The sequence below is a fragment of the Hoplias malabaricus genome, chromosome 16 (genome assembly GCF_029633855.1).
Source record: "Hoplias malabaricus isolate fHopMal1 chromosome 16, fHopMal1.hap1, whole genome shotgun sequence".
In the NCBI taxonomy this organism is placed as follows: Eukaryota; Metazoa; Chordata; class Actinopteri; order Characiformes; family Erythrinidae; genus Hoplias; species Hoplias malabaricus.
Window position 1 is genome coordinate 22812346 of NC_089815.1, and position 24401 is coordinate 22836746.

The window sequence follows — 24401 nt, forward strand, 5'->3', positions numbered from 1 at the left end:
TGAATATAATGATCAATGAACTTTCTCTAATACAGAAAAAAACCCTCACAACATAAATGCCCAGCAGTCTATATTGAATAGCAATAGTCTACCAACAAGGTGGTCTTTGGACTGTGGGAGGAAGAATGAGCACTTACACTACACATACACAGCGGGGAACACACCAAACTCTTCTTAGATATTTGCCTATGGTGGGGATTGGACCCACAACTCCAGGACTATGGAGTTTTGTGGCAGCGTAACCACACGAAGCACCACCATGCTGCTCTACCTGTAATATGTCAGACACATTTTACTGCATGCACAAAGAACTGAAAACCTGTTGCTTTAAAGCTCACTTAGTTCACTCGGTTCTTTTTTCCCCTCTATAAGATGAAGAATGTGAATTTCATGAGCATTTGGAATGCATCATTATACTGTAAAAAATGGGATGACAGAGACATGAGAGAATATCTAATCAAAATGTTCTTATTACGTTACCTCAGACAAAAACAATCCAGGAAAAAGTAGTAATTGATATTTACGCACAATTTACCAAGTGCCCAAAGGCAAATTCTAGCATATTCTAGAGCAAATATTTCAAATGCACTTGAATGTCTGTGAACATGAAACAATGAACATGAAATTACTGTCTGTGACCGTCAAATGCAGATACGATATTAAAAAAATAAATACATTTTGAGTGCTCAATATAATGTTATTTAAAAATAAGAGTAATACAAGTTGTAAAATACAGATAGTGTTTTGTGTGGTGCCTAGATGTTCTTTGCATGAAAATAGAACTTATGAGGCAGAATGTCAAGGGGAAAAAATCTCACATAAACACAAATGAGTACATGTGAAGGGCACTCGGTTCTAGGCTTTTCGGCTGACATCTGTCAACACTTAGGCAGAAGGCTGATACGAGATAGGAGGGCCAAAGCCCACAGATGAAAAGTCAGAGCGGGCATATCATGAATCTGCCACCATTCCCTTCTGTTAGCCTAGGGCTGGAAGAGAAAATATTGACCCACTCTGATGTTCAACAGCATCAGTGGCCACAAAGGGGGGAAAAAATAAAATAAAATACAGCAACTTTGATGGTGGACGTTGCAGGTGGCAGTGGCGCACCCTTCACTGGTGGCAAACTTGCTATGGGCAATCTGACTGAATAAATAGACAGATTCATGAATAAATAAATTTCTCTAAAGTAAGGGGGACTGCATGAGGCTGCCATCCATCATAGATCACATTACCACAAAAGCTGGAATCACATGTATAACACGGCCAGCCTCCTTAGGAGAAACATATTCAACTTTCTTTCCAATTTGTTATCACTGACACTGCACCCACTATACGCATGATTTATGGACGGATTTTGTGAAGGGGGGGAAAATAAATAAATAAATAAATAAATAAATAAATAAATAAATAAAAGGTCAGTACATTATGTATAGTTCAGCTGGTCGTGATGGATCTGTAAATTTGCTGATTAGTTCAGTCAAATTGGACTTTTAATAACATGCAATGCATCTACAGGTGAGCAAATATATGATGCTAAATAGTATGGTAGATTATTATTATGGATTATTTATCTTACTATGCTTGGGTGTATAGATTAACCAATAAAGGATAAATGAAAGATATTAAAGAGGGATGATACAATGCTTACCATTTTGCCAAACAATGTGTCACTGAATCATGCAAAAGTTTAAGAACAACGTTCCTCAATGACCGAATGCACCGATTCATACACTGTAAACTCTGCCATCCATAAGACAACTGAAAACCTGTGATTACTATTTTAAAAACCTGTTGGCAGCTGCTGTACATTTTCACATATCACATGGACTTGGGTGTAATGTGACAAATCCTTGTAAATAAGCACCGTTTAGCTCTCTTCCAAATGTTAATTAAGAAGGAAGAACAGAGTGAGTACAGCATATTACGTTGTACATATATTAAGCTTATGGGTTTTCCTTTTACCTGGTGTATTTTGTTTTCATAACATGACTACATTTTCCCATCAAGAATTGAAGGAATAGAGAAATAACATGGGCAGTAAAAGACTGTGGGGAGAGGGTGGGAGAGGAATGTAAACAGTATCTAAAGAGACAATGTGTGGTGCCTGCTTTTTATTTGAGTATTTACAAGAATAAGTTTCAATCAAGTGCTCAGCTCCTGCACTCCCAATAATACAACCTGATTTGGAACCACACTTTTACCAAATAACAGAAAGCTGCCATAAAGACACCAAACATAGAACTACCAAGGCCAGGCCCTCTCTGGCTATACTTACAGAGGAGAAAAATAAAGATGAAAGTAAATTGCTCAAATAAAGACGAAAAGACACATTTCACACTGTTCAGCGGACTCACACTGCAGGCTCTTTGAACAAGATCTCTTTTTTGGGGGAGAATTAGAGTGGCAGAAAACCAAGCAAAATACAGAAATTTAAATCTAAACATAATTTGTCTCTAAGAGTACTGTGTCAAATCATTTGTAATGGGCTATCCATTGTATATACACTCCAGGTGTCCAGAAATATGTAACCCTGAGGTGTAATTTGTTATACATTTTGTCCGAACCTCAAAAGGATTAAACTAAGACAAGCAGATTCATTCCGTACTGACACTGATGCAGAATCTGTTCAAACAGAGAAACCACTGGCCATGTTTAGAATTTACATCTCCTATGCTGATATTCTACTGCTCCAAATGTAATGAACTGAGAGTAAAATGATCAATTTATATTTTTTATTCACACATACATTAGTCATGTCTGTGGAGACCCAGACATATGTGCTTGTTATTCTCTTTACAAATGCATGGGCAGTAATATACAATTATTCCATCTCTACTGCTATAAAAGCCTTCACTCTTCTGGCCAGGTTTTGAGGAGATATTGAAACATGGCCGCAGGGATTCGCTTCTATTCAGCCACGAAAACACAAATGAAGACCTGGCTTACTGAACCAGCTCATCCCAATGATGTTGGGTCTGTGTAAGCCTGTCAAATTACTCCACCACAAAACACCAAAACAAAAAATTATTTGCTTTGAGGAGAGGGGTGTAGTCATACAAAACTGGAAAAATGCTTGCTCAAACTACTGGAAACAAAATCTCTAAAATGTCATTTAAATATCTGGATTTCCCTGCAAAGGAGCAAAGGAGCCCTCTGATAAAGCTGGCCTTTACAGGGCGTCCAATGACAGTAACACAAATGTTCTGCGCTCTTTGACTATAGAAAACTAAAATACAAATTATGTTTTCTCATTCTACACAATTATTTCTACTAAAAAAATGTAATTATTTTTCAGACAGGGTTTGTCTGATGGCTGAAAAACATTAATTATGAACAATTAATTAAAACATATTTTTCTTTTTGCTAATTCTAAGAGTTAAACACATTATGAGCACGTTACATGCTCCATGTCAAATGCTCCGTGCTCCAAACTGTTCGCTAATTTTTTAAAGCCCAAGATAAGCACTGCAGCCTTTTGTTAAAGCCTGAGGTCTAAAAGATCTGTTTAAAATGGCACAAGATATAAAAGGAAAAAGTGCAGAAAATTAGTACTGATAAAATCCTTGTACAAAGTCTTGCTAAATGACCACAGTCAACTTTATCCTTCAGTCCACACAGTACATGTATGTTTAAGCAATAATAGAAGGAATGGAGTGCAGGAAATTAAATGTACCTTCATTCCTTTTACTTCAATGATGTCCCCAGACTCAAGCTCAAATGGCACTTGTCCTTACCCTCTTTCCTTGTGAACAGTGCAACGCCCCATACTGTGTGATATGTGTGCTGCACTCAGCCAATGGAAAGCACAGCTTTGGAGGAATTAAAAGCTTCAAGTGATCAGAACCACTCTCAAACGGTTTAGATTTCTTACTCATGCCTGCACCAAGTATTACTTGACCTTATCCATAAGAGCAAAGATATGGCCAGCAAAATACATAGCTGAGTGCCATCTGCTACAGTGCAGTGTCTTTCACTGCTTTCTGTTCTATGCAGTTCCCATGTCTTCTGTTGTGTTCTTATGCTCAGTTCATTCATAGACCACATCAACTCTGCTGCTGGCTGACTGCTTTATAAAAATTGACCGTCTCTAAAAGAAAATATTCAATCATGTCTTATATTGAATGAGATTATAGCTCTGCTATAGATGGGAATCTCACCACAATGATTAGTTGTGCTGCTCATGTGTTTATTACAGCAACCACATATAGCCTGTACAAGCAAAAGAAAAAAACTACTATGAATTTACATCCCAACATTTTAGTGTAGCACTAAAAAGAGCACACTAGATAAGCTAATGGGCTGGATAATACCAGGCCTCCAATCAATATGCAGTGGGCTTGGGCACTTATTCTGCTCTTCTTTGATTTATCATTACGCTGCTTTATTAGTTTTCATAGATTTAGATAGATAGATAATAATGTTACTTGCAGTGCGGAGTGTCATTGCAGTAAGTTAGTCCGAATTATTCCCCTAAAAGATGTAAAAAGGTTTTATTGAGGATCATTTCATTCAAACTCACAATACGATGGTCCCTCAAAAATGGTTATACTGAATAAGTCTAATTAAAATACCTCCTGCCTTAAATCTACAGAGTGAAAAGTTTTGTTCATTAATTTTCTGTGACTGCTGTATCCTGTTCAGGGCTGTAGTGTGTCTGGAGCTCACCAGGAATCACTGGGTGCAAAGCAGAAACACGGCCTGGACAGGTCGCCAGTCCTTCGCAGAGCATCAAACACTCACACCTGTGGACAGTTCTGAATAGCCAATCAACCTTCCAACATGTGTTTTTGAACGGTGGGAGGAAACCAGAGCACCCAGAGGAAACTCATGCAGACAGTGACCTAAGGCAGTGTTTGAACCTACAACCCAAGGACCCTGGAGATAAAACATTATTAATATTATTATTATTATTATTATTATTATTATTATTATTATTATTATTATTACTAGTACTACTACTACTACTACTATAAGGCAGCATTTCATTATTCCCTATCCTAATGACCGCAGAAAAAATGACCGAAAACAATAAGTTTAGTTTGTTTCAGCTGTAGCTTGTTTGGCAAAAATATGAAGTCTACAAAACTGGTTTATATTAAATAAAACTCATTCAATTATCATTTTATATGGAGTAGTAGATACATAAAATAAAACAATACTGTCAACTGCTAAATGGAGATTAACCCCAATCAGCATGCAAATCAGCGAGTAAAGACTTAGAGGACATGATCTTGATTATTGACACATTTCTTTAATCACCTTTGGAGCAAGTTTTGTTAAATGTATACGCTATGAGGAATAAAAATGAATATGTTTTTTCTTCTCCATCAGTGCTTCTGCCGTCAAGCTCTCCGTCGTTCTCTTCTTTCAGAATATCTAACTGGCATGTAGCCCCTTGCCAATTACTGTGATGCAACCCAATAATGTTGAGGTCAGAAAAGGCGAGTGGAGCCCTGCAGTCTGCTGTGTCTGGAGAATGTTACAGTCTAAAACATAGCTGTCATTCTGAAGTTCACCACCCCTCCACCATTCACTAGGCTTTCCTCAGCTCATAATGCAGCACAGATTTCTACAGAAGAATCATTGCTTCATATAGACACATTCCAAATCACACACACATGGACACACACACACACAAATGTGTGCGAATGCTACGAAATGGTTGGTAAATGTATAGTTGCTGAAAAAAAGTACTCCAAACTCTAGCAGTCTAACAAGTTAAAATAAGAGCCAAGCACTTACTCTCATGGCTGTAGCTCAGGCTGGTGCTGTCGCTGGCTGTGGAGTGGCTTCCCAGATGACTGGCATCAACCCCAAGCCCACCCAGAGAGGACGGCACAGGGGAGCTGCCTGGTCGAGAGCTGTGGACAGAGCTGGATGGTCTGGAACTTCCACAGTTCTGCAGTGTCAAACACAACATATTCAGCTAGAAATGAAGCTTGGACTGAGTGTATTTTGCATGTCTGGAAACATAAAGCTCACACACTATGACCTCTTTCAACAGCTATTTGGTAGCTCTTCAAATTCTGTCACCCTTGGGTGTCAATTCCCTAATATTTTAATGACTTTTCATTAGGAAATCACCTTTAATGTAATTACTGTATAGCTATGTCCTTTCATTACGTAAACATTATTCATTTTTCAGAAACAAGATAAAATAACGGTAATATATGTATAATTAACTATTTATCAAGAAATTATCATTTTAAATTTCCATTTAATTTATCCAACCTTTGTCTACTAAATACTTTCAGTTCATCAAAGAAAATATTTTGATCTGAAAGAAGACCTAACACATATCTAGATGTAGATCTGAAGGAAGAATGATTACATTTCACCAAATCAACATAGTGTTGTTTATTTCATGTTGACAACTTTGAGTCTTTTACATAACGGAGTTAAACATACTATTAATCCTAACTTACTAACCATGCACGAGTCTATTATTTATTTTTAAAACTAGGCAGACCTGATGACACAGTACAGAAATTCAGTTAAGTCCATGTATATCCAGAGAAGACGCTGCACGGGATGGTAAACAGATCTACAGGAGCTAAGCTATGTTGAATTTTGATAGTTTTAGGCATATCACAGAAAAGCCATGTCCAAATTAATTAGCCCTGTACAAAGGATACCAACTCCTTCAGTAAACGAATGAAAGTGGGATTCATGTCTACGAGCTGACATATTTAATTAGCATCAGCTAAGAATTTTGGTCAAACTACTTCTTTAAGTAGGGGCTTATTAATAATACATATCAAATATGCATCAAATTTAAAACGTCCCTCAACTACATTTTACCAAAAAAACATTTGACCAAAGTGGTCTTGGTTATATGTAATTTATTAGCTCTTTAATCATCTCTCACTAAGACTTACATGACATCATCAATGTTCAGCCAAGACTTCAGAAAACATAGATGTTTACTCTTTTTACATGGTTGGAAATGCACACATATGCAGCATACAGTCCAGCTCTTTTCCATCCTATATCTTGTCAAAACTTGAATTAGGATCAAAAAACTAATCTGCTTCCAATTTATATCTATATTTCAGCGCTGTCATGGACCCAGACCTAGCAAGTATTGAAGGGGGCCATTTTTTATTTGGCCAGTACAACTGACAGCTTTATTCCTCTAAGCAATCTGCCACAGTGTGTACAAGTGTGAGGTCATTCAGGTCAGCAGACAGTTGGTATCAAACACTCTAGTAACACTGGTCAGGCCTACATAAAAATGATATTAGAGATGAAAAAAACATATAATCCCAGAGGTTAAAAGGTCAGTAGCGTTTAAATTAAAACAGGATTACTCAGCATATTGTTACTGTGGGGAAAAAACACTGTATTAGTCCTTTTAGTTTTATTTAATTTTTATTCATACTACTAGAAAAACCAGGTGACCATTATACTGCCAGAATTTCAAAATAAACACATTAACATTTTTTCTTCTCTTGTAAATTCTTTGAAGATCAAGGTTTGTTCTGACAGTGAGAGTATACACCTGGAGAGCAAACAAATAACTGAGTGGTCGAGCTCTCCTTACTGCCATGTAATGTGATTTTTTTTTTATTCTAGTGACAACCCTGTTTTTCTGAATTAATGAATTACAACAGTCATCAAAGCAGGTCCTTCAAAGACCTCAGAATTACACTAGAATGGAGAGAATTGATATGACTCTTCACCTTCTAAATTGTGTACACTGCTCTGGAACATTCTGTACACACTGCTCCAGTCCAATAAGGAGCAGTATATGTTTTCATTCTGCTCTATGGCATGTCCAGCACCAAATCACTCAGGTAGATACAGTATATCTCCCCCAGATTTATGAAGCAAAACAGCATTAGCTAAAAAGCCATCCACCCTGTACAGCTGTCGACTCCCATCGCGTGGACTTAGAAAATTGGAAAATTGCCCTGAGAGCGCGGAAGGGTCCCACCGCTAATACGGTCCGTGACGATATATCAGCCACTACCTGCCGCTTGTGTTTGGGGTTGCGGTCGTTTTTTACTAGTCTCAGACTTAACAGTGTCGGGCCTGACAGGGGGGTCAAAGGGAAGAGGGAGGGGGGCCATAGTCTAAAATCAATCTACCTTTAGAAATTGTCTCATTCGGCTCTCAATGACCAGGTGGCACAGCAGGGCTGAGAGGGACATACTACATACTGCCGTAGGCCATAAACTGTGACAAGCCTGGAGGAGAGTTAATATGATCATTCATAAGGGGACAAGTTGCATTGGCGGAGTAAAGCTGAAGGAGAGTGCACTGACGGTGTGTGTGTGTGTGTGTGAGAGAGAGAGAGAGAGAGAGAGACAGAGAGAGAGAGAGAGAGAGAGAGAGAGAGAAAGAGAGGGAGAGAGAGAAAGGCATAGAGGGGTGGAAAGGTGAGGGGGGCAGGGGCTGTTAACTACTTTTAAACCGCTTTGCAGAAGCTAAGTGATCTCCACGAGCAGCGGCCCTACGTATAAATACTGGGCTGACAGTTTAATGTCAAGGGACAAGCTTGTGCAGGATTAGAAACTTGTAACCCTGGGTTGCTGGCTGATGTTCTTGGGTTTGAGGTTGCAAGAGTGGAAAGGTGCACTATGCTTTGTAAGTAAATAAATGAATAAATAAACAAACTTTAAAATTGGCTAAAAAAATATGAACAGAAATATTAATTATTATTCTAACAATGGAAAATCAATGGAACCTTTAATATAAAGGTTGAAAACTGTTTATACATGGGTCAAATTTTATAGAACATTCAGGTTTCACTGTTCTTGTATTGAGATGAATGGGGCCATTAAGACTGATTTCAGTAAAAGGTGCAAAGGCCCAACCTCTAGGCAACACTGGTGTTGTATTAGTGCCCACAACGTGTGTGACTTGCATTGTGACTTGAATTGTCTACAGTTGTGGGGAAACTGTTCTCTTGTTTGTTCAGGTTCAGAAGCTCAGTGTTTTTTAAGGTATAAAAGTATGTTTGAGGTGAAAAAATGACTTGTTTATACATGGCTGAAGTTTAATTTGTTAGTAAATGTTTTTTAATTACCAACTATTTATTCAAGTTGTTTAGTTTTATAGAATTTTTTGCCTGTGCGTCAGTTCCATCTACAGCAAAAATAACCAAATATTACCCACCTATGGAGCAGAAATAGAGCAATATCCTGATGTTTTATCCTGGGTAGTCCAAATATATTTCAGTAAAACTATGTCAGGTTTCATTCTGCACATGCTACAACAACACTATTTTGTAGATGCAGAGTGTATATGCCTGACTGACCTGCATGTAGACCAGATCTGGCTCTTATCATGAAAAACAGAATCAGGAATTGTCTGTTGGAATGGTTTAAGCAGCTGAAGCCTTGTATTAAGCAAGAATAGGCAAAACTGCAAACAACAATATTAAAATATATATATATAACAATATTAAAATGTATCCCCAAACAACAAAATTTTATTGATTATATTAATATTATGTAAAAGATTATGTAACACAGTGCTAAATATTTCTCTGACCCAACGATTTAGAGTGTGATTCTATTTGATTTATTTGTTTCTATTTACAATTTAAATTCAAGTTGATGGATGAAAATACTGGAAATCTTTTCAAGAAATTCATTTATTTATTCATTGTCTGAAACCACTTATCCAGTTCAGGGGCCTATCTGGAATCACTGGGCGCAAAGAGGGAACACACCCCTGGAGGGGGTGACAGTCCTTCACAGGGTGAAACACACTCACACATTCACTCATACAATCACAACTATGGAGACTTTTGAGTCGCCAATCCACCTACTAACGTGCATTTTTGGACCATGGGAGGAAACCGGAGCACCCGGAGGAAACCCACGTGAACACAGGGAAACTCCTCACTGACAGTCAACCTCCAGGTCCCTGGAGCTGTGTGACTGCGACAATACCTACTGTGCCACCGTGCCCCCCAGTTAAATAAATGTTCAATATAATAAACAAAAATCAGATTCTTGATTTTATTGCATTTTACAAAAAATCCCAACTTTTAGCATCTTAACAGAAATCAGGAATCTTATTTTAAAAATCCTATGATGTTCCAATCTTCATCAGAAACATCTTTATAATATCTTTGATTTGTGAGTCTCAGCATTGTTAATAAATGTGACAAATATAGACCAACAGTCACATTCAACCATTTTTTACAGTATTATTTAATAATAATATTAATAGATTTATAAATTAATTTAGTTTTCTTTCATTTTCTTAAACTGCTTTCATCCTTTTCAAAGTCATAATGGGTCTGGAGGCTACCAGGAATAACTGGACACAAGAAAGTAACATACCCTGGACAGGGCACCAGTTCATCACAGGGCATCAGTTCGCCAAAACCCCTAGACACTTTTGAACAGCCATTCCAGCTATCAACATGTTTTTGGACTGTAGGAGGAAACCGGAGCAGGCTGAGGAAATCCATGCAGACACAGAGAGAAAGCAACTAACTCCTCACTGGCAGAATTTGAACCCACAACCCTGGAACTCTGGAGCTGTGTGACAGTGACCGTACCTGTTGCATCCCTACTAATAATATTCAATTGTAATATTTACTTATATTGGATATTATTGGTTATTGTAACTTGTAGCCCCTTAAAACTGCTATTGCTTCTAGTATATATATGTTTTAATATTGGTCCGACTCTAAGAGAAACTCTATGCAACTTACAGAAAAATTCTGAGCTTTCCGCCTTTCTTTGATCCTGTTGACAGTATTGCGTATCTGTAAGGCAAAAAAAAAAAAAGCTGTAAGAACAAAAATGCCACAGGAAAGGCATCTGGACAATGAAAACACAGGGCACAATATTTAGTCCAAAATTTGAAATACAGGACCCAAGTAGCAGGCAAATGTACTAGTCATAAAGTAAATCAGACAAAGAGTGGACTGAAAAATTCCAGTTTGTCACAGGTAATGGGTCCTGAAAGTGACACAAGGAGCTGCTAAAGTCAGGAGAGCACTTTAACCCATCATCTGTCACATGACACCATGGGCCACAGAAATAAAGTACTGGAGGTAGGGAGCATCCTTGCAGAACAGATTGCATTTGTACAGTGTACAGAAAAAGAGAGAGGATGTATGGAAGTCCACATGTAATGACACTGCAGCTAGGGATACCTGAACATACCACAATAATACCGCACTGAACTACAATATATCAGTTCAATATTTAGATTAAACCACGTACATGTGTGATTATAAAATACTTCATCCATAAGAACAAAATGTCTTTGAATCAAACTGGACAATAGTTATTTTTATCCCAGATGTTTTTTACATTAATTTAATTCTTAAATGCATTAGTAACTACAATTAGACAGTGCCACGGGGCAGGGTCACGCAAATAAAGATAAATTCCTACAAATGAAAAAGAAATTAAAAGTGATGTAAATGTGGTACATTTGGAGCCCATGTGCTCATATTGCCAAAAAAAACTTTTAGCTTTTAAAATACATTTCTATATTTTGATTTGATTTGATTGAATTATTTGTGACAATTTTAATCTTTTTTCTGATCCTTAAATGACAAATTTCCATGTGTACTTTCATGTGTACTACAGTTGAATGCAAAATTTCCATGCACTTGATCTAATAACATGTTGAAAATAAGTAAACACACAGATAACACCTTTTGTAATGCACAAATTTGCAGGTTTCACAAAGGGTGAGGGTGTGAAGGCTCAAATATGGCCTGTAAAAATGTTTTGACACGTTTTATATTTAATGTTTTATTCTTTATTCTACGGCCAGTAAATCATAATTTGACTATAATGAGCACTATGGCTGTCACCACCCACAGCAAATACGCAGTATTTTCCAGAGTCAGTCTGCTGTCTGCTGCAAGCCAAGGCCCAGCCCCTCATACTGGTGAATATGCATTATGTCTTATGACTTCATTAGACCCTGGCATCGTCATAAATTATGCTGCTACACAGATATACACACAGGGGCATGTTTTGCATAGACACTATTGCCTCTGCCGACAGGGCTAATGAAGAGAACAAAGCACCTTTGACAACCCCCAGTCACCGGTAATATGTCAGATTTGGATCCTCACCCTCTCTCTCTCTTTCTCCATCTCTCTCTCTCTTTTTGTCCATCTCTCTCTCTCTCTCTCTCTCTCTCTCTCTCTCTCCTCGCTCTCTCTCTCTCGCTCTCTCTTTCTGCATCTCTCTCTCTCTCTCTCTCTCTGGTGAGTCATGATTTGAAATGCCCAAAGTGCACTGTAGCTGTAATGAATGGAACTGGGAAATCAAATCAATTTATTTCAGAAAAAATCATGAGGAGCAATGAAGAAAAAGCATATTTCCAGCAACTGGGCCGCCGAGGACGTAGCTTCAGCCTACTATACTTAGGGGCTGTTTCTTTGCCATTCTTTCAAGGTTTTAAAGTGATGCAATTCAAGCTTTCTATGTAAAAATGTTTTAGATGCAATTTCCATATGAAAGTGATGCAAATGGTAACACCTGCTGACATCCTTGGAATGAGGACAAAAAAAAGCAAGGTCATCAAATAGGGAAATAATAAGGTGACCAACAGGGGGAATCTCACTTAAATCAATAATGAGCCTTTTTGTCTTATGATTAGAGTAAACGCTTCATCCAGGTTTAATATTCTTACTTGAATCGCACCAGGAAATGTAGAAAGAATAAAGATTATGAAGCTTTTGATTAATACTACCTACATATATATTTTTAATAACATAAAGTTGACCTGACATCTGCTTGTACAGTATATGTAATAAAGACAGAAATACATAACATTCTCTTATATCTGAACACACACATTTACACACCGTCATGAGATAATACAAAATAAAAATTTAGCACGATAGCACAGTAATATTCAAGAATTGCTCATCTAATAAATAGCTCTATCCATTATTGTAATTTTGTAGTTTTAGAGATCTGAAAATACCAGCTACCAATTACGTTATGAATTGTTATAAAAATAGTGGTTGAAATTTGACAAGTCTTTTTCTCCTGTAAAATTACAGAATTATGATTAGACTTAGTCATGAGTGTTACTGCACCATAAACACTGCTTGCTGTGCATCTAAGCAACATGTAACATGTAGATCTAATTACATCATTTCTTAAGCACACATGCTGTAATCAGTCGACTTGAACTTGATCTCTGTCGATTATGAATATGATGAGCTCACTTGCTCACTTCTGAGCATCTTCTGCCAGTTTCTTTTCTTAGATTGGTAGAAAATCAAGTGTACACATGGCTGAAACAGATTTTATGGTTATTGAAGATGTGGAGAGGTTTTCTTGAATGAAAGCAGACAGAACAGAACTTTTCCCTTTGGCCTCTCTCTTCCGCTCTCTAATTACTTGATTTTTTCATAGGCTAAAACTTTGTCCGTTCTCCTCAGCTTTGTGTAATTTTTCTATTAAAGGAGAATTTCCTTTGCTGTGTCGGGGAGGGGTGAAACTTAATCTGCCAGTGTTTCTTGTCACACCTTCACCACCACACAAAGGCGAAAAAGGGAGAGCGGAAAAATAAGTCAAGAGCAAGCAGCAGAAAAGAAAAAAGAAAAGATTATTACATTTTATATTTACAAAACCCCCTTTGAAAAACGCATAAAGCAAACATGGGTTGCTCACAAATTGTGAAGACCCCAGGGTCAAGGAGAGCTGGGAGTTGGAAAATAGATTCCGAAGCACTAAAAAAGCCACTTAAGCAAGAATGCAGCGATGATTTATTTTACAATGCGGAGAGGGTCAGCGGCGAGACTGTGCGATGTCAATGCAGGGCTCTGACTCAGGGCCACCTCCTCACACCTCTTTTATGGAGGGTGAAAATGTACAAACGAAGGAAGACAAAAGGCTGAGGCACTCAGACTGTGCCAGGCTGGAGGTGCTGAAGGGTGGAGGTCTGTACCCAGGTAGCTCTGACCTTGCCCACATACTCCAAGCTATATAAACACTTTTTGCATGAGAGCCCATCTAAATAAGAATTTTTTTTTCAATAACTCAGACTGCTCTAATAATATTCAGCAAGGAAAATGTCACTTTTACTCTATGTAAATTGTAAAACATTTTCAACATGTTCCGTGCTACAGCGTATGTACATTCAAGTATAAGTATAAGCATGATCAATAACCAGCTCTGTGTGTGCTCTATGCTTATCCATATTTACTTTATTCATGTTTTCATTAGAATTTAGAAAGGATAATTTACCAAGAAGTATTTATTCAAAATGGCCCTCATCCATTAAAAGCACATTTTAGACTTTACCATTATTTTTCCCTGTTAAAAGAGCATCTAAATATTAATAACCGTTTTCTGTGACATGCCAAAACTATCCGCCTGCTACCCTGCATATATTCTATTTTCACCCTGGACTTCTAGCAAAGACGAAGATGCCCTAGGCCAGCAGGGCCCTAATGTCAGAATGTTAAATGGAGGACCATGAGTTTAAAAACTTAAAGAGGCAGTGAAATATTAGCCAATGTGGGTGAGGAATGACTAGCTCTTTACTCTGCGTGTCAGTGGTTAATGGCGGGCCTGGATGCATATAAGTTAGCCCAAGCATGAAGGGCAGTGGGACGCTCATGTGAAAAAAGCAGGGGGGGAAAAAGACAACGTTGACTTCGATCCTCCCCCCACCACTCACCCCACATCCCATTGGTGGGGAGCCATCAGAAACTTGTCATTTCTCTCACTCACTCAGTCAGCCTTGAGACACACTGCAGACTTACCTCTGTGTTGTACACGCCATATATCAGGAAGATGAAGAGACCCTGCAAAAAGGAAAACGAAACAGAAAAAAAGAAAGAAGTTGTTAGGGTTATTTTCTTTTTCCTCTTCATTTCAAGGAAGCAATGGGATAGAGATAACAGAAAAAATTATATGTAGCTCATGTACTAACAGTCAGCAATCCAGTATATGTACAGGTAAAAAGAAGGAAATATAGGTTCTTTCTACATATAAGACGATGTTCAGAGAGACTCACACTCTGTGAACTGGACAAGCACTGTAAGAGGCACCCAAGAACTACTGATGCTCATATGTTTCACGATTGAGAAGCTCAACCCAAGGATTTCTGCAGCTTTGTGAAGCTCACATATTTTTGCTTTAAGTGCCCATGTTCAATACCCTCTCATTGAGAGCCATGCAGAAAGCACAAACAGAGAAGAAGACAAAGTGCTAGCTGAGGGAGTAGCTAATCAAGAACAATCAGCAGAAGAGGCATAGATAGAATTATGAACATAAGAAAAGGAAAACTATTTCAATTCCACAAAAACAGTGGCCAGTGCTGAAGTAGAGTATGAATGAGATGCCCTTGGGTGCACAATGTGGGCGCATATGGTGGCAAAAAAGTGGCAGTTTTTCATTATTTTCCAATGTTGTGCTTATTGAATGTTCCAGAAACACATTCACCTCCTGTTCAATACAATTCTGAGGTACTGCAAGTCAGAAAAGGGCATAACTAACAAAGCATATTTTCTCTACCAATATAACTAGACCTACTGCAAAGTTTAAGGTGCAATATTTCTGCTAATATCACACACTTATGACACAGCTCCACTCTTGTGACACCTCTGATTGAATGACAGCACCCAACCATCAATCAACCAAGAGTTTGCAACATTCAATTTGCCACAGCTAGATCTCAATGCATCACCACTGACAATTTGACGGTGGTCTGTTTCAAGTGCTTTAAGCCCCAAAATCCTACGGTGCCAACTCACTCCATTTTGCCAAACTCTCTTTGTGTAATTTCTTAGAAGAGCCACACGTTACTTTTCAATCAAAGAATCTCAATAGAGTTATAATTGCTTTTTTGCCCATTAACTAAGAAAATTGTAGCCACAGCACATTGAGTGTTAAACCCTGTGAAAACATGGCACTTACAAGTTGACCCACTAGAGAGATCAATATATTTTAAACTCTGTCCGGTCTCTGCCTACATCCAGTCATGAACTAAACATATTTATTATATATTTAGGTTTTTTATTTCTTTGATTTTTGTATGAAGTTTTGTATCCTAATGAGTCAGTAACACTCAAAGGTCCAATAACTTCAACTTTAAATCATGTCTAAGCATATTGTGTCTGCTGCTTTGCTGCTTGGACTTGCACACTGACAAATACCCAGAGAGTCTGGGAGGTAATTTACAATGCATAAGCCATTGTTTTGTATTAGGATTACAATTTCCTACTTAGTGCTGCAAATTAATTACCATGGTTTTGATCATGACTTATTTGTGATTAATCTTTTGTTGTATACTGAACAAAGTGGCGAAGACATCCCTTACATATTACAAAAAATGAGCAATTAGAATATAATTGAGTTAAAAATAAATAGCATCAAAACAATGATGATGGATTGTTTAAAAATGTTAATTCATTAATGTTCAGTTAAAAACAAACACATAAAAATGGAGCACATTTAAATGCATTGTTTTTTTTTTTGTTTAAACACATTGTTTCTTTTGAACTCGAGTGAAATGTTAGAGAAGTATGCACTGGACTGGCAGGGTTGCTTTCAACATATTGCTATACATCAAACAAAATGCATAAATTAATTATGGGCTAAATTAATTAGGAAACAATTGTATGGTTAAAAAAGTCGATTTCAGTAAACATTGAGCTCTGAAAACAAGCACCCTTGAGACTGCCATGTAGTGCAATGGAGGCAGGAACTTCAATTCATTTAAATAATGAAAAGTCTATGTACTGCCAGAAGCAAAGGAAAACCTAATAAAAAATATTCCTAAAAATCAAAAGAAGTATGCCTTGTTTTGTTTAAGTGACTGGCAGGTATTGCACTGACAAACTACAATATATTACATTTTATAACATAATGATGTGTTTTACTCTGTAAAATGCTATAAAATCATATTCTCCGTATTTTAACAATAATGAAAAAATTGTAAATTTGCAAATAAAGAAACGTGTGTGTGCGTGTTTGCTTTTTTTTTTGTTTGTTTGTTTATTAACATACAACACAGGTCATTCAGTCTCCACCCAAATATCTAAAATACAGTCTGTAGCTCAGACAAATTCTTTATATATTTTGAACATACATCAGTGGTGAGTGGACTGCTGGACTGAATAGAGAGTGAATGGACCATACTCCAGAATGCACAAAGGCTCTTGGTCCTCATTACAGCACGACAAGATATAGAAATTCACTTTGCTTTTCATTTAGGGGTCTCTCGTCCCTCTTTATGGATGTGTGCCTTCAAGCTTTTACTTACTTCCCCTCTCCTGCCCCATGTAATAAATAATAATAAATTCTCACAGATGACCAACTCATCTTTTTTTTCTTTCATACTCTCCTCTAATGCACAAAAAGTTAGAGAGCAAGCAGGTAAAAATCCCCACAAACCCTTTTTTTATTTATGACGTTGTCCTTGGTAACAGAAATTTCAATGTACTGAAATGAAAACTATGATTAAAGATAGACAGTCTCAACCGGGGATGGGGGAGACGGGGGCTGAAGTGGTGGAGAGAGTGGGGCAGCTTTCTATCTCTTGAGTAGATATGATGCCTTGTGACATCACTTCAGTAGCAAATAAAGCTGACCGGATGGAGGGATAGAGCAAGATTTCTGCAGGCACAGGAGGCTTAAAGATGCTATGATGTGATTTCTTTTTTTTTTTTTTTATGTACTGTATGATACTGATTTTCATTGCCACTTTTTGTAGGTATTATTTAGGTGCGCAGTTTGGTTTTATAATGGAAATAATATCTTAATAATACAGACTGACTACCAAATTATCTCATTAACAATAAAATTATAAAATGAGGACCATTCAAGGTTTGGAATCCATTTTTCAATTTTGCAGAAAGCACACTCAGCTGTGACATAGGACTATCAGGTGTGTGTTTGCTAATAGTTTCACTCAGAAGTTGAAGGCCAGGCAAGGGTAACACTCAGGACAAATTCAAACAACCCTCCAAGCCCCTCTCTCTAACTGTTAGTCAAGGTACCAGCTGAGTGGAAATAGCTGTAGGAGTATATTAATATGTTACAAATTTATCATAAATTTTGTAAGATTCTTTTTATGAAAGCAATTCCTTTCATTTTTAAAAAAAAAATACAAACGCTTTCAGTGTTGGTTATGGTTAACGTTTGGGCTGTGCTTAGAAATGTAATATTACTAGTTGTGTAATAACATTATGTATGGAATTGGACCATTACACTTCTCAGTTTAGTATTCACAGACACAGGTATTGATTTACTGTTTGAAAAGAATGGTAGTTATTTTGTATAGATTTTATTTATTTGATAGGCTTCTGTGTAGTTTTCTGTTTATTATGATGCTATAATTGTTTCAGAGAGATAATAAATTTACTGGAAATGAGGTAAATGTTGGTCTCCAATTTTTGCACAGTACTATATACAGGAGGTATTTTATCTGTGTTAGACTCAGGAGCTGTCTAGAGGCTTACTTAAGCCAGATGTGACTTCTTGGTATTGAATAGACAAAATAATCACCCACAACAAATAAATAAAATGCTAATGGCAAAGCTAATTTAATACCCTTGATGTTGTTGAAAAACATTCTGAAATGTATTTCCAAGGTCAACAAACATGCATGGCTAATGTGTTGCTTCTACAAACAAAAAGGGACTTCAGTGCCACTAATGGAATATCAGATGTTTTAGGCATTCATTCTTATTTTAATCTTTGTGAGATTATGCACATTAAACATGTAGACTTGTCTCTTTCCATACAATTGAGATTTGATATATCAATCACTACAAGGTCAAGAGAGAGGGGAATTTTCCATCTGTGAGCACGAGAACCTCATACATGTGGCTGTAATTACAGTAATAAGAGACAAGAAAGTTCCACAAAGTTTTAGAAGACAAAAAAGACAAAGAAAAAAAAACTTTTTAAAAGACCCGGTAATGTGTCTGACACATTCAACATCAATTTTATTAACTAGCGTACACTACAATAGTTTTAAACGTTCAGTGATTTTCAATGAAATGTACAAATGTCAGCTTCAGAGCTTCAAATTGATGTTTTGCAGAACCACAAATTATATCAAATTCGTTGACTCACCCAGCCTTAATGCCCGAATGAGAGCTTCTTATGCCAGAATTTCTAACTAGACACAGCTGTAATATGGAGTTTATTTACCACAAACAAAAGTGGGTTAAACATACATCACTGTATTAAGGTTTATGCTGAGTCATTAATAAATAGTTTTGGATATTTAAAGAAACATCTTTCTAAATAACATAAATGGGAGTGTGAAAAACCTGTATAAACCTAGGAATCTCAATGTAACGTAAACGTTGTATATATTCAAAGTGCTAAACATCCAGAGAGCATGAACACTAAGCCCCTGAAAACAACATCCCAGAGATATTAAGAGTGTTTTCCTAAAATTATGCATTACGAAAAAAAAAACTAAAAAAAACTTTGAACCTGTGCCACCTTAAACAATAGAATTATAAATGTATTATTTATGAATAAATAATTGCAATCAAACTTTGATGTGACATGATTTCCATTTACTGAAATATTGCCAGCTTTAAGCTGTATAAGGTTTTTTAGTAAAACATTGCACATTATACATTGAAAGATTAGAGTGTCTGTTTACTGTGTACTGCATACATGATGTAATTTTTTTTGTTCCTGGAAAAGTCTGTGTGGCTTATGAATTTCAGTCAATTAAACATTCATTTTTGCAATTAGAAGAGGGAGTGCTTTAAAAAAAATAAAAATAATATAAAATAAAAAAAATAATAAAAAGAAAATTGTGACATCAGTGTCATTTCTTGACATCAGAAGTGAAGCCCAAACCTGTAATATATTACATGTAAATTCTAAATAATGATATAATTTAAATATGTAATTGTGTAGTTTATATAGAGAGCAAGAGAGAGAGAGAGAGAGAGAGATAAAGTGAGAGAGAAAGAAACAGAGAGAGAGAGAAAGAGAGAGAGAGAGAGAGAGAGAGAGAAAGAGAGAGAGAGAAGAGAGAGAGAGAGAGAGAGAGAGAGAGAGAGAGAGAGAGAGAGAGAGAGCGACAAATGCTAAACAGAAAGCAGAGGGTGGTCAATGTTCACAAGGTCCATCCTACACTACGGCAAGCCTGTGGCAGTGAGGGGAAAAAAAATACCAGTGAGAAGTGAGAAGAATGGTGGGATATCCATTGGCCACCCAGTCCTGAGGATAGAAGAAGAGGATACTGGGCTGAGGAGCACCACCAGAGAGGCAGTCAGGGGAGGAGGGGAGAGTTATTAACTTAGCCCTGAAACACCTACTTAATATAGGGGCCAGCAGTGATAGCTAACAGAGCCTGGCAGAGGTGACAGCTCTTGGACCTGCTTGAGGAAATCCAATTGAAAAGCAGCCAAGAGGAACAACAAGCGCAAAACAGATGTTCCCTCCACCACTGGGTGCAACCGTGTATACAACAGAAATACCTCGCCCTCCTCTCAAATCTGACACACACTGACAAAAATAACAATCATGGCCATAATAATATCCACATTTATATGCCTTGTACCAAGTAAGGCCACTCCAGCATTCAAACATACATAATACCTCTGTGTACTGAGGAAATTGTACAAAATAGGTATCACTGTTCACAACAACCGTACTACACAACAACAGAAAAGAACATTATGTAGCTTAACAGCACACTTTATAACTAAAGAATAGCTACAGCGCCAAACTCAAGATTCAAGATTCCTTTATTGTCAATGTGCATAGTACAATGAAACTGAGCAACAATCCTTACAATTAACAAGATGTTAACCCAAAATAACAACAAAAGATAACAATACATCAAATCCACTTTATAATTAAATAAGAGTTAACACTTAAGTGCAAAGGTTTATGTAGTGAATTAATGTAGCAGCATGGTGCATAAAGGCAACAACATTCAACAAACTCATATACGAGTGCCATTAACAATGCAAAATGAGAGAAGGATGCCTTGCAATGAAGATATTTGGAAGGCAAATATGGAGATTACATCTACAGTTTAATAACTGTAAATTGCAGTACATTTTACAACTGGAAGCATAGAAAATATTGAGTTTAAATCTTTTGCTGTAAGGTTATTTAACACTGGCATCTACAGTTAATAGTAATCTATTGATTATCAAATATAATTAAAGAAATCTAATAAAGCAGTAGCAGAAAGTGAAACTCATTAACAGAGAGGGGAAAAAGCCTTCATTCATTTATTTTTGCCATTACAGTATGAGCCTGTAAATGCAGGGCTTAGTCATTATTATAATCTATCTATAATTATGATTCATGAAAAGTATGCAAGGTATGTTCAAATAAATAACAATGTGGATAGCAAAGAAAACCCTCTTTTGAAACACAGAGTAACTGTTACAACTGATGTAAAATTTGAGGGAAAACAGCTTTTAAAAATGTGTTTGTTATTATAGACATTGTTTTAGAGTTTTATGTATGGATACAGAAAACAAACCTGATGCACATCAATTTGACACACATTGTTTTTGCAAATTAAACGACAACGTGTGAACTTTTCTGTAGCTCTTGTGTTCAATGCCAACTCTGATACAAACCTCATAAAAGCCGGGTTATAGTGAATCCGCAGGGAAACTGTATCCTGAAAACTCATGGTGCACATATGTGGGGGAGAGGGGGAATGGTAAACAAACCAGCTTTTAAACAAGACAATTTCACATTGCATACTTGGAGGGCCAAGTCAAACATCCCTGAAGAAAATTGATACAAACTTTTAGCACATGGGTCAAACCACACTCTTTGAACTTGCAGAGGAAAGAGACGCCTGTGTGCCAAAAAACTGTTTAATTAAAAATACTTAGGTATCCAACAGACATTTCTGAGTGCCCCCTTGTCAAAACGCATGAGATTGTACCGCCAGTGTCAGGCATATTCTAATTACATAGTTTCCACTGACAGTGGGAAAAATGTGAAGCCTTAGCCAGTTAAGACAGCACAGCTGGGCCTCGAGCTCTGACCAAACTCAGGCTCGTTCTCAGTTAGCATGTCAACTTCATCAGACAAAGAGCAGGCGTACTGATGTTTAAAATGCCACAAGCCATCCTGATGGTTTAAAAAACAAAACAGCAAATAAGAGAAGAGGTTTAACGTGTGAGAAAATAACCTCAGAAAATGAGAATATAATTGGGTTTTTTAAATGGGTATTTAGAAAAGTCAGCGTACTCAGAATAGTTGATCATAAAATAACATTCATCATCAAAGGCAGAGTAATGATTTGTTTGAAAAGATTAATCTCACCCTTAAAACTGACTTCAAATAATTAATTTCTGTACTGTATACAGCGTTTCTAAAAACGTGTCGCCTAGCCTTATTCACCTTCTTCGGATTTTGAAAACATCATCTGCTCTGTACATTTCTGTTAGGAAATGAACCAATAGAAATGGTTTAAAATGACATGCAATATATAAATTTCACATTAACGTTTATACATTCAGAATTTTGTTTTTCATTCAAACCACACAAAAAATATTAAAAATATATAGACTAAAAATCAGAGGAGTAAAAATCAAATAATTGATACAAACTAAAGTTTAAAATTAAAATCCTGTCCAATGACACACATGGGAGGCATTTGTTTTCCCTATCTTCAGAACCAAGTGGGCTGGGGGTTAATGGCATGTGGCCGAAGAGTGCCACATTCGGTTAAGGCACCTCACACCAAGAGTATCAATCCTTATCAAGCATAGTTCTGTGCAAGAGTCACATGCAATCACAGCTGACTACGGATCACAGGATTTCAAAGTGAAAACGAATGGTAGCTCATCGACATGAAGACTTCATAGATCTTAGTTTTCCAGTCTCTTTGTTTCTCTCTCTGTCTCTATCTCTCTTGTGTGCATGTGCTCCCTGTCTCTCGAGTTCAGTACAATATTCTCTTCACTCTTGGAATCATTTTGGCTGGAGACACATATCATGCTTTGCTTTTGAAAATGATTTCACAGTGTTTTATTTTCACTGCCCTCCCTGCCATAGTGGACTCATTTAGGTAAAAAAATGTATATTGATTTAAATGGGCCATAGATACTTTCAAATGATTAAACTGTGGGGGGTGAAATGTCTTACATTTCATAATCATCAAATTTGTACCCACTCAAGGGCCAAATGAGCCACAGTTAATGTCGCCACCGCTGCTCATTGCACCATCTCGCGCCTCATGCCTTGGCTTTCTTCATCTGCTAATGAGCTCAGTTGAGACAGGCATTGACACACTCGGAGACAGCATAAGGGTGATTTTCAACCCAAACTGGGCGCAATTCAAAGGCCTGTGATTGGCACATGCTTTCACTTAATGAGGATAATTACTAAGAACAACAAAGTAAAGGGCCACATCTGCACAGTGTAAAAGAGGGGAGCTTGAGAGTAGCCCACAGATCTGTCAGGCTTTCTGTGTTTTTCCCACCTAGGGTGCCGAACCCTTAACACAAACCATGGCCCTCTGCTCCCCTCCCAGTGCTGTGCAGTCGACAAGAACCAGATTAATAAGAATCAGCGTGTCTCAGTAAACACTCGTTAGGGACGAAGCAGCACAGCAGGCCCAAGAGGAAATGACACAGGAGGGGAGCATCCATTTCAGCGACGGACCTTCTAGCGGCATGACAGCCCTACCATGCAGGAAGGGCAGGAGGCCAAGAGTGCTAAACACTATCAGTTAGTGAACTTCTGCTCTCTTTCTTTCTTCCCCTGTATTTCGCTCCTTGCGTATACACTACTCTTACAGATGAAATATGCACAGGATTCCCCTGTGCAAATAAATAAACCTCAACCACCAGACATCAGATTGATTTGCTGTTTACTGTTAATTCACACTGGAACAGATCTGTGGCCCATTTGTTGAATTTGTTCTGTTCAGTCAAAAACAACAGAGCTTCACAATTAAGGTTTCGTTCAAAAGAAATAATGACTTACAAAGAGTAGACACATGAATAATACATACCGCATGTGTTTATTTTGGATTTCATTTCCATGCGGCAAATGAATTGCTCACTTGCAAATTGGCATCTGCGTTTGACAGCCTTTATAGAGAGAGAAAGTGAAAGAGAGAGAAAGAGAGAGAGCAGGATTTTTCTGCCCCACACTGACCCAATTCTTGTTAATTATCTGCAAAGTATACCTCAAAGCCAAGCAGTCCAAAGCAGTTAGATTAAAACAGATTTAAAAGATCTTCTGTGTTATGAGCCACCCACTCGCCAAGATAACCACCCTACTCCATCCTGCCTTCCAAGATTGAGTGGGGAGGTTTTTGTAACGACAAAATGTTAAATGTATAGAACCGTGCTTGTTTTGACATAGACAATTTGGGTGTCAAAGGGGTGTCTGACATTAAGAGAGGGAGGGGTAACCTTTGCGTGTGTATGTGTGTAGGGAGAGAGAGAGAGAGAGAGAGAGAGAGAGAGAGTAAGGTGGGGA

General features: G+C 37.4%; 1 protein-coding gene across 5 annotated transcripts in view; it reads right to left on the reverse strand.

The window, feature by feature from the left end:
• Positions 1 to 24401, reverse strand: part of LOC136671495 (adhesion G-protein coupled receptor D2) — a 64045-nt gene that overhangs the window by 19920 nt on the left and 19724 nt on the right. For 4 of the 5 annotated variants that reach the window (XM_066647188.1, XM_066647191.1, XM_066647189.1 and 1 more), the window contains 3 exons: positions 14717 to 14758; positions 10679 to 10732; positions 5746 to 5902 (listed from right to left, as the gene is read on the reverse strand). In XM_066647188.1, the coding sequence (XP_066503285.1) occupies positions 5746 to 5902; positions 10679 to 10732; positions 14717 to 14758 (253 nt within the window). Of the gene's footprint in view, positions 1 to 5362; positions 5573 to 5745; positions 5903 to 10678; positions 10733 to 14716; positions 14759 to 24401 lie in introns of those variants that run through there. The other variant, XM_066647190.1, reaches the window with a different exon arrangement.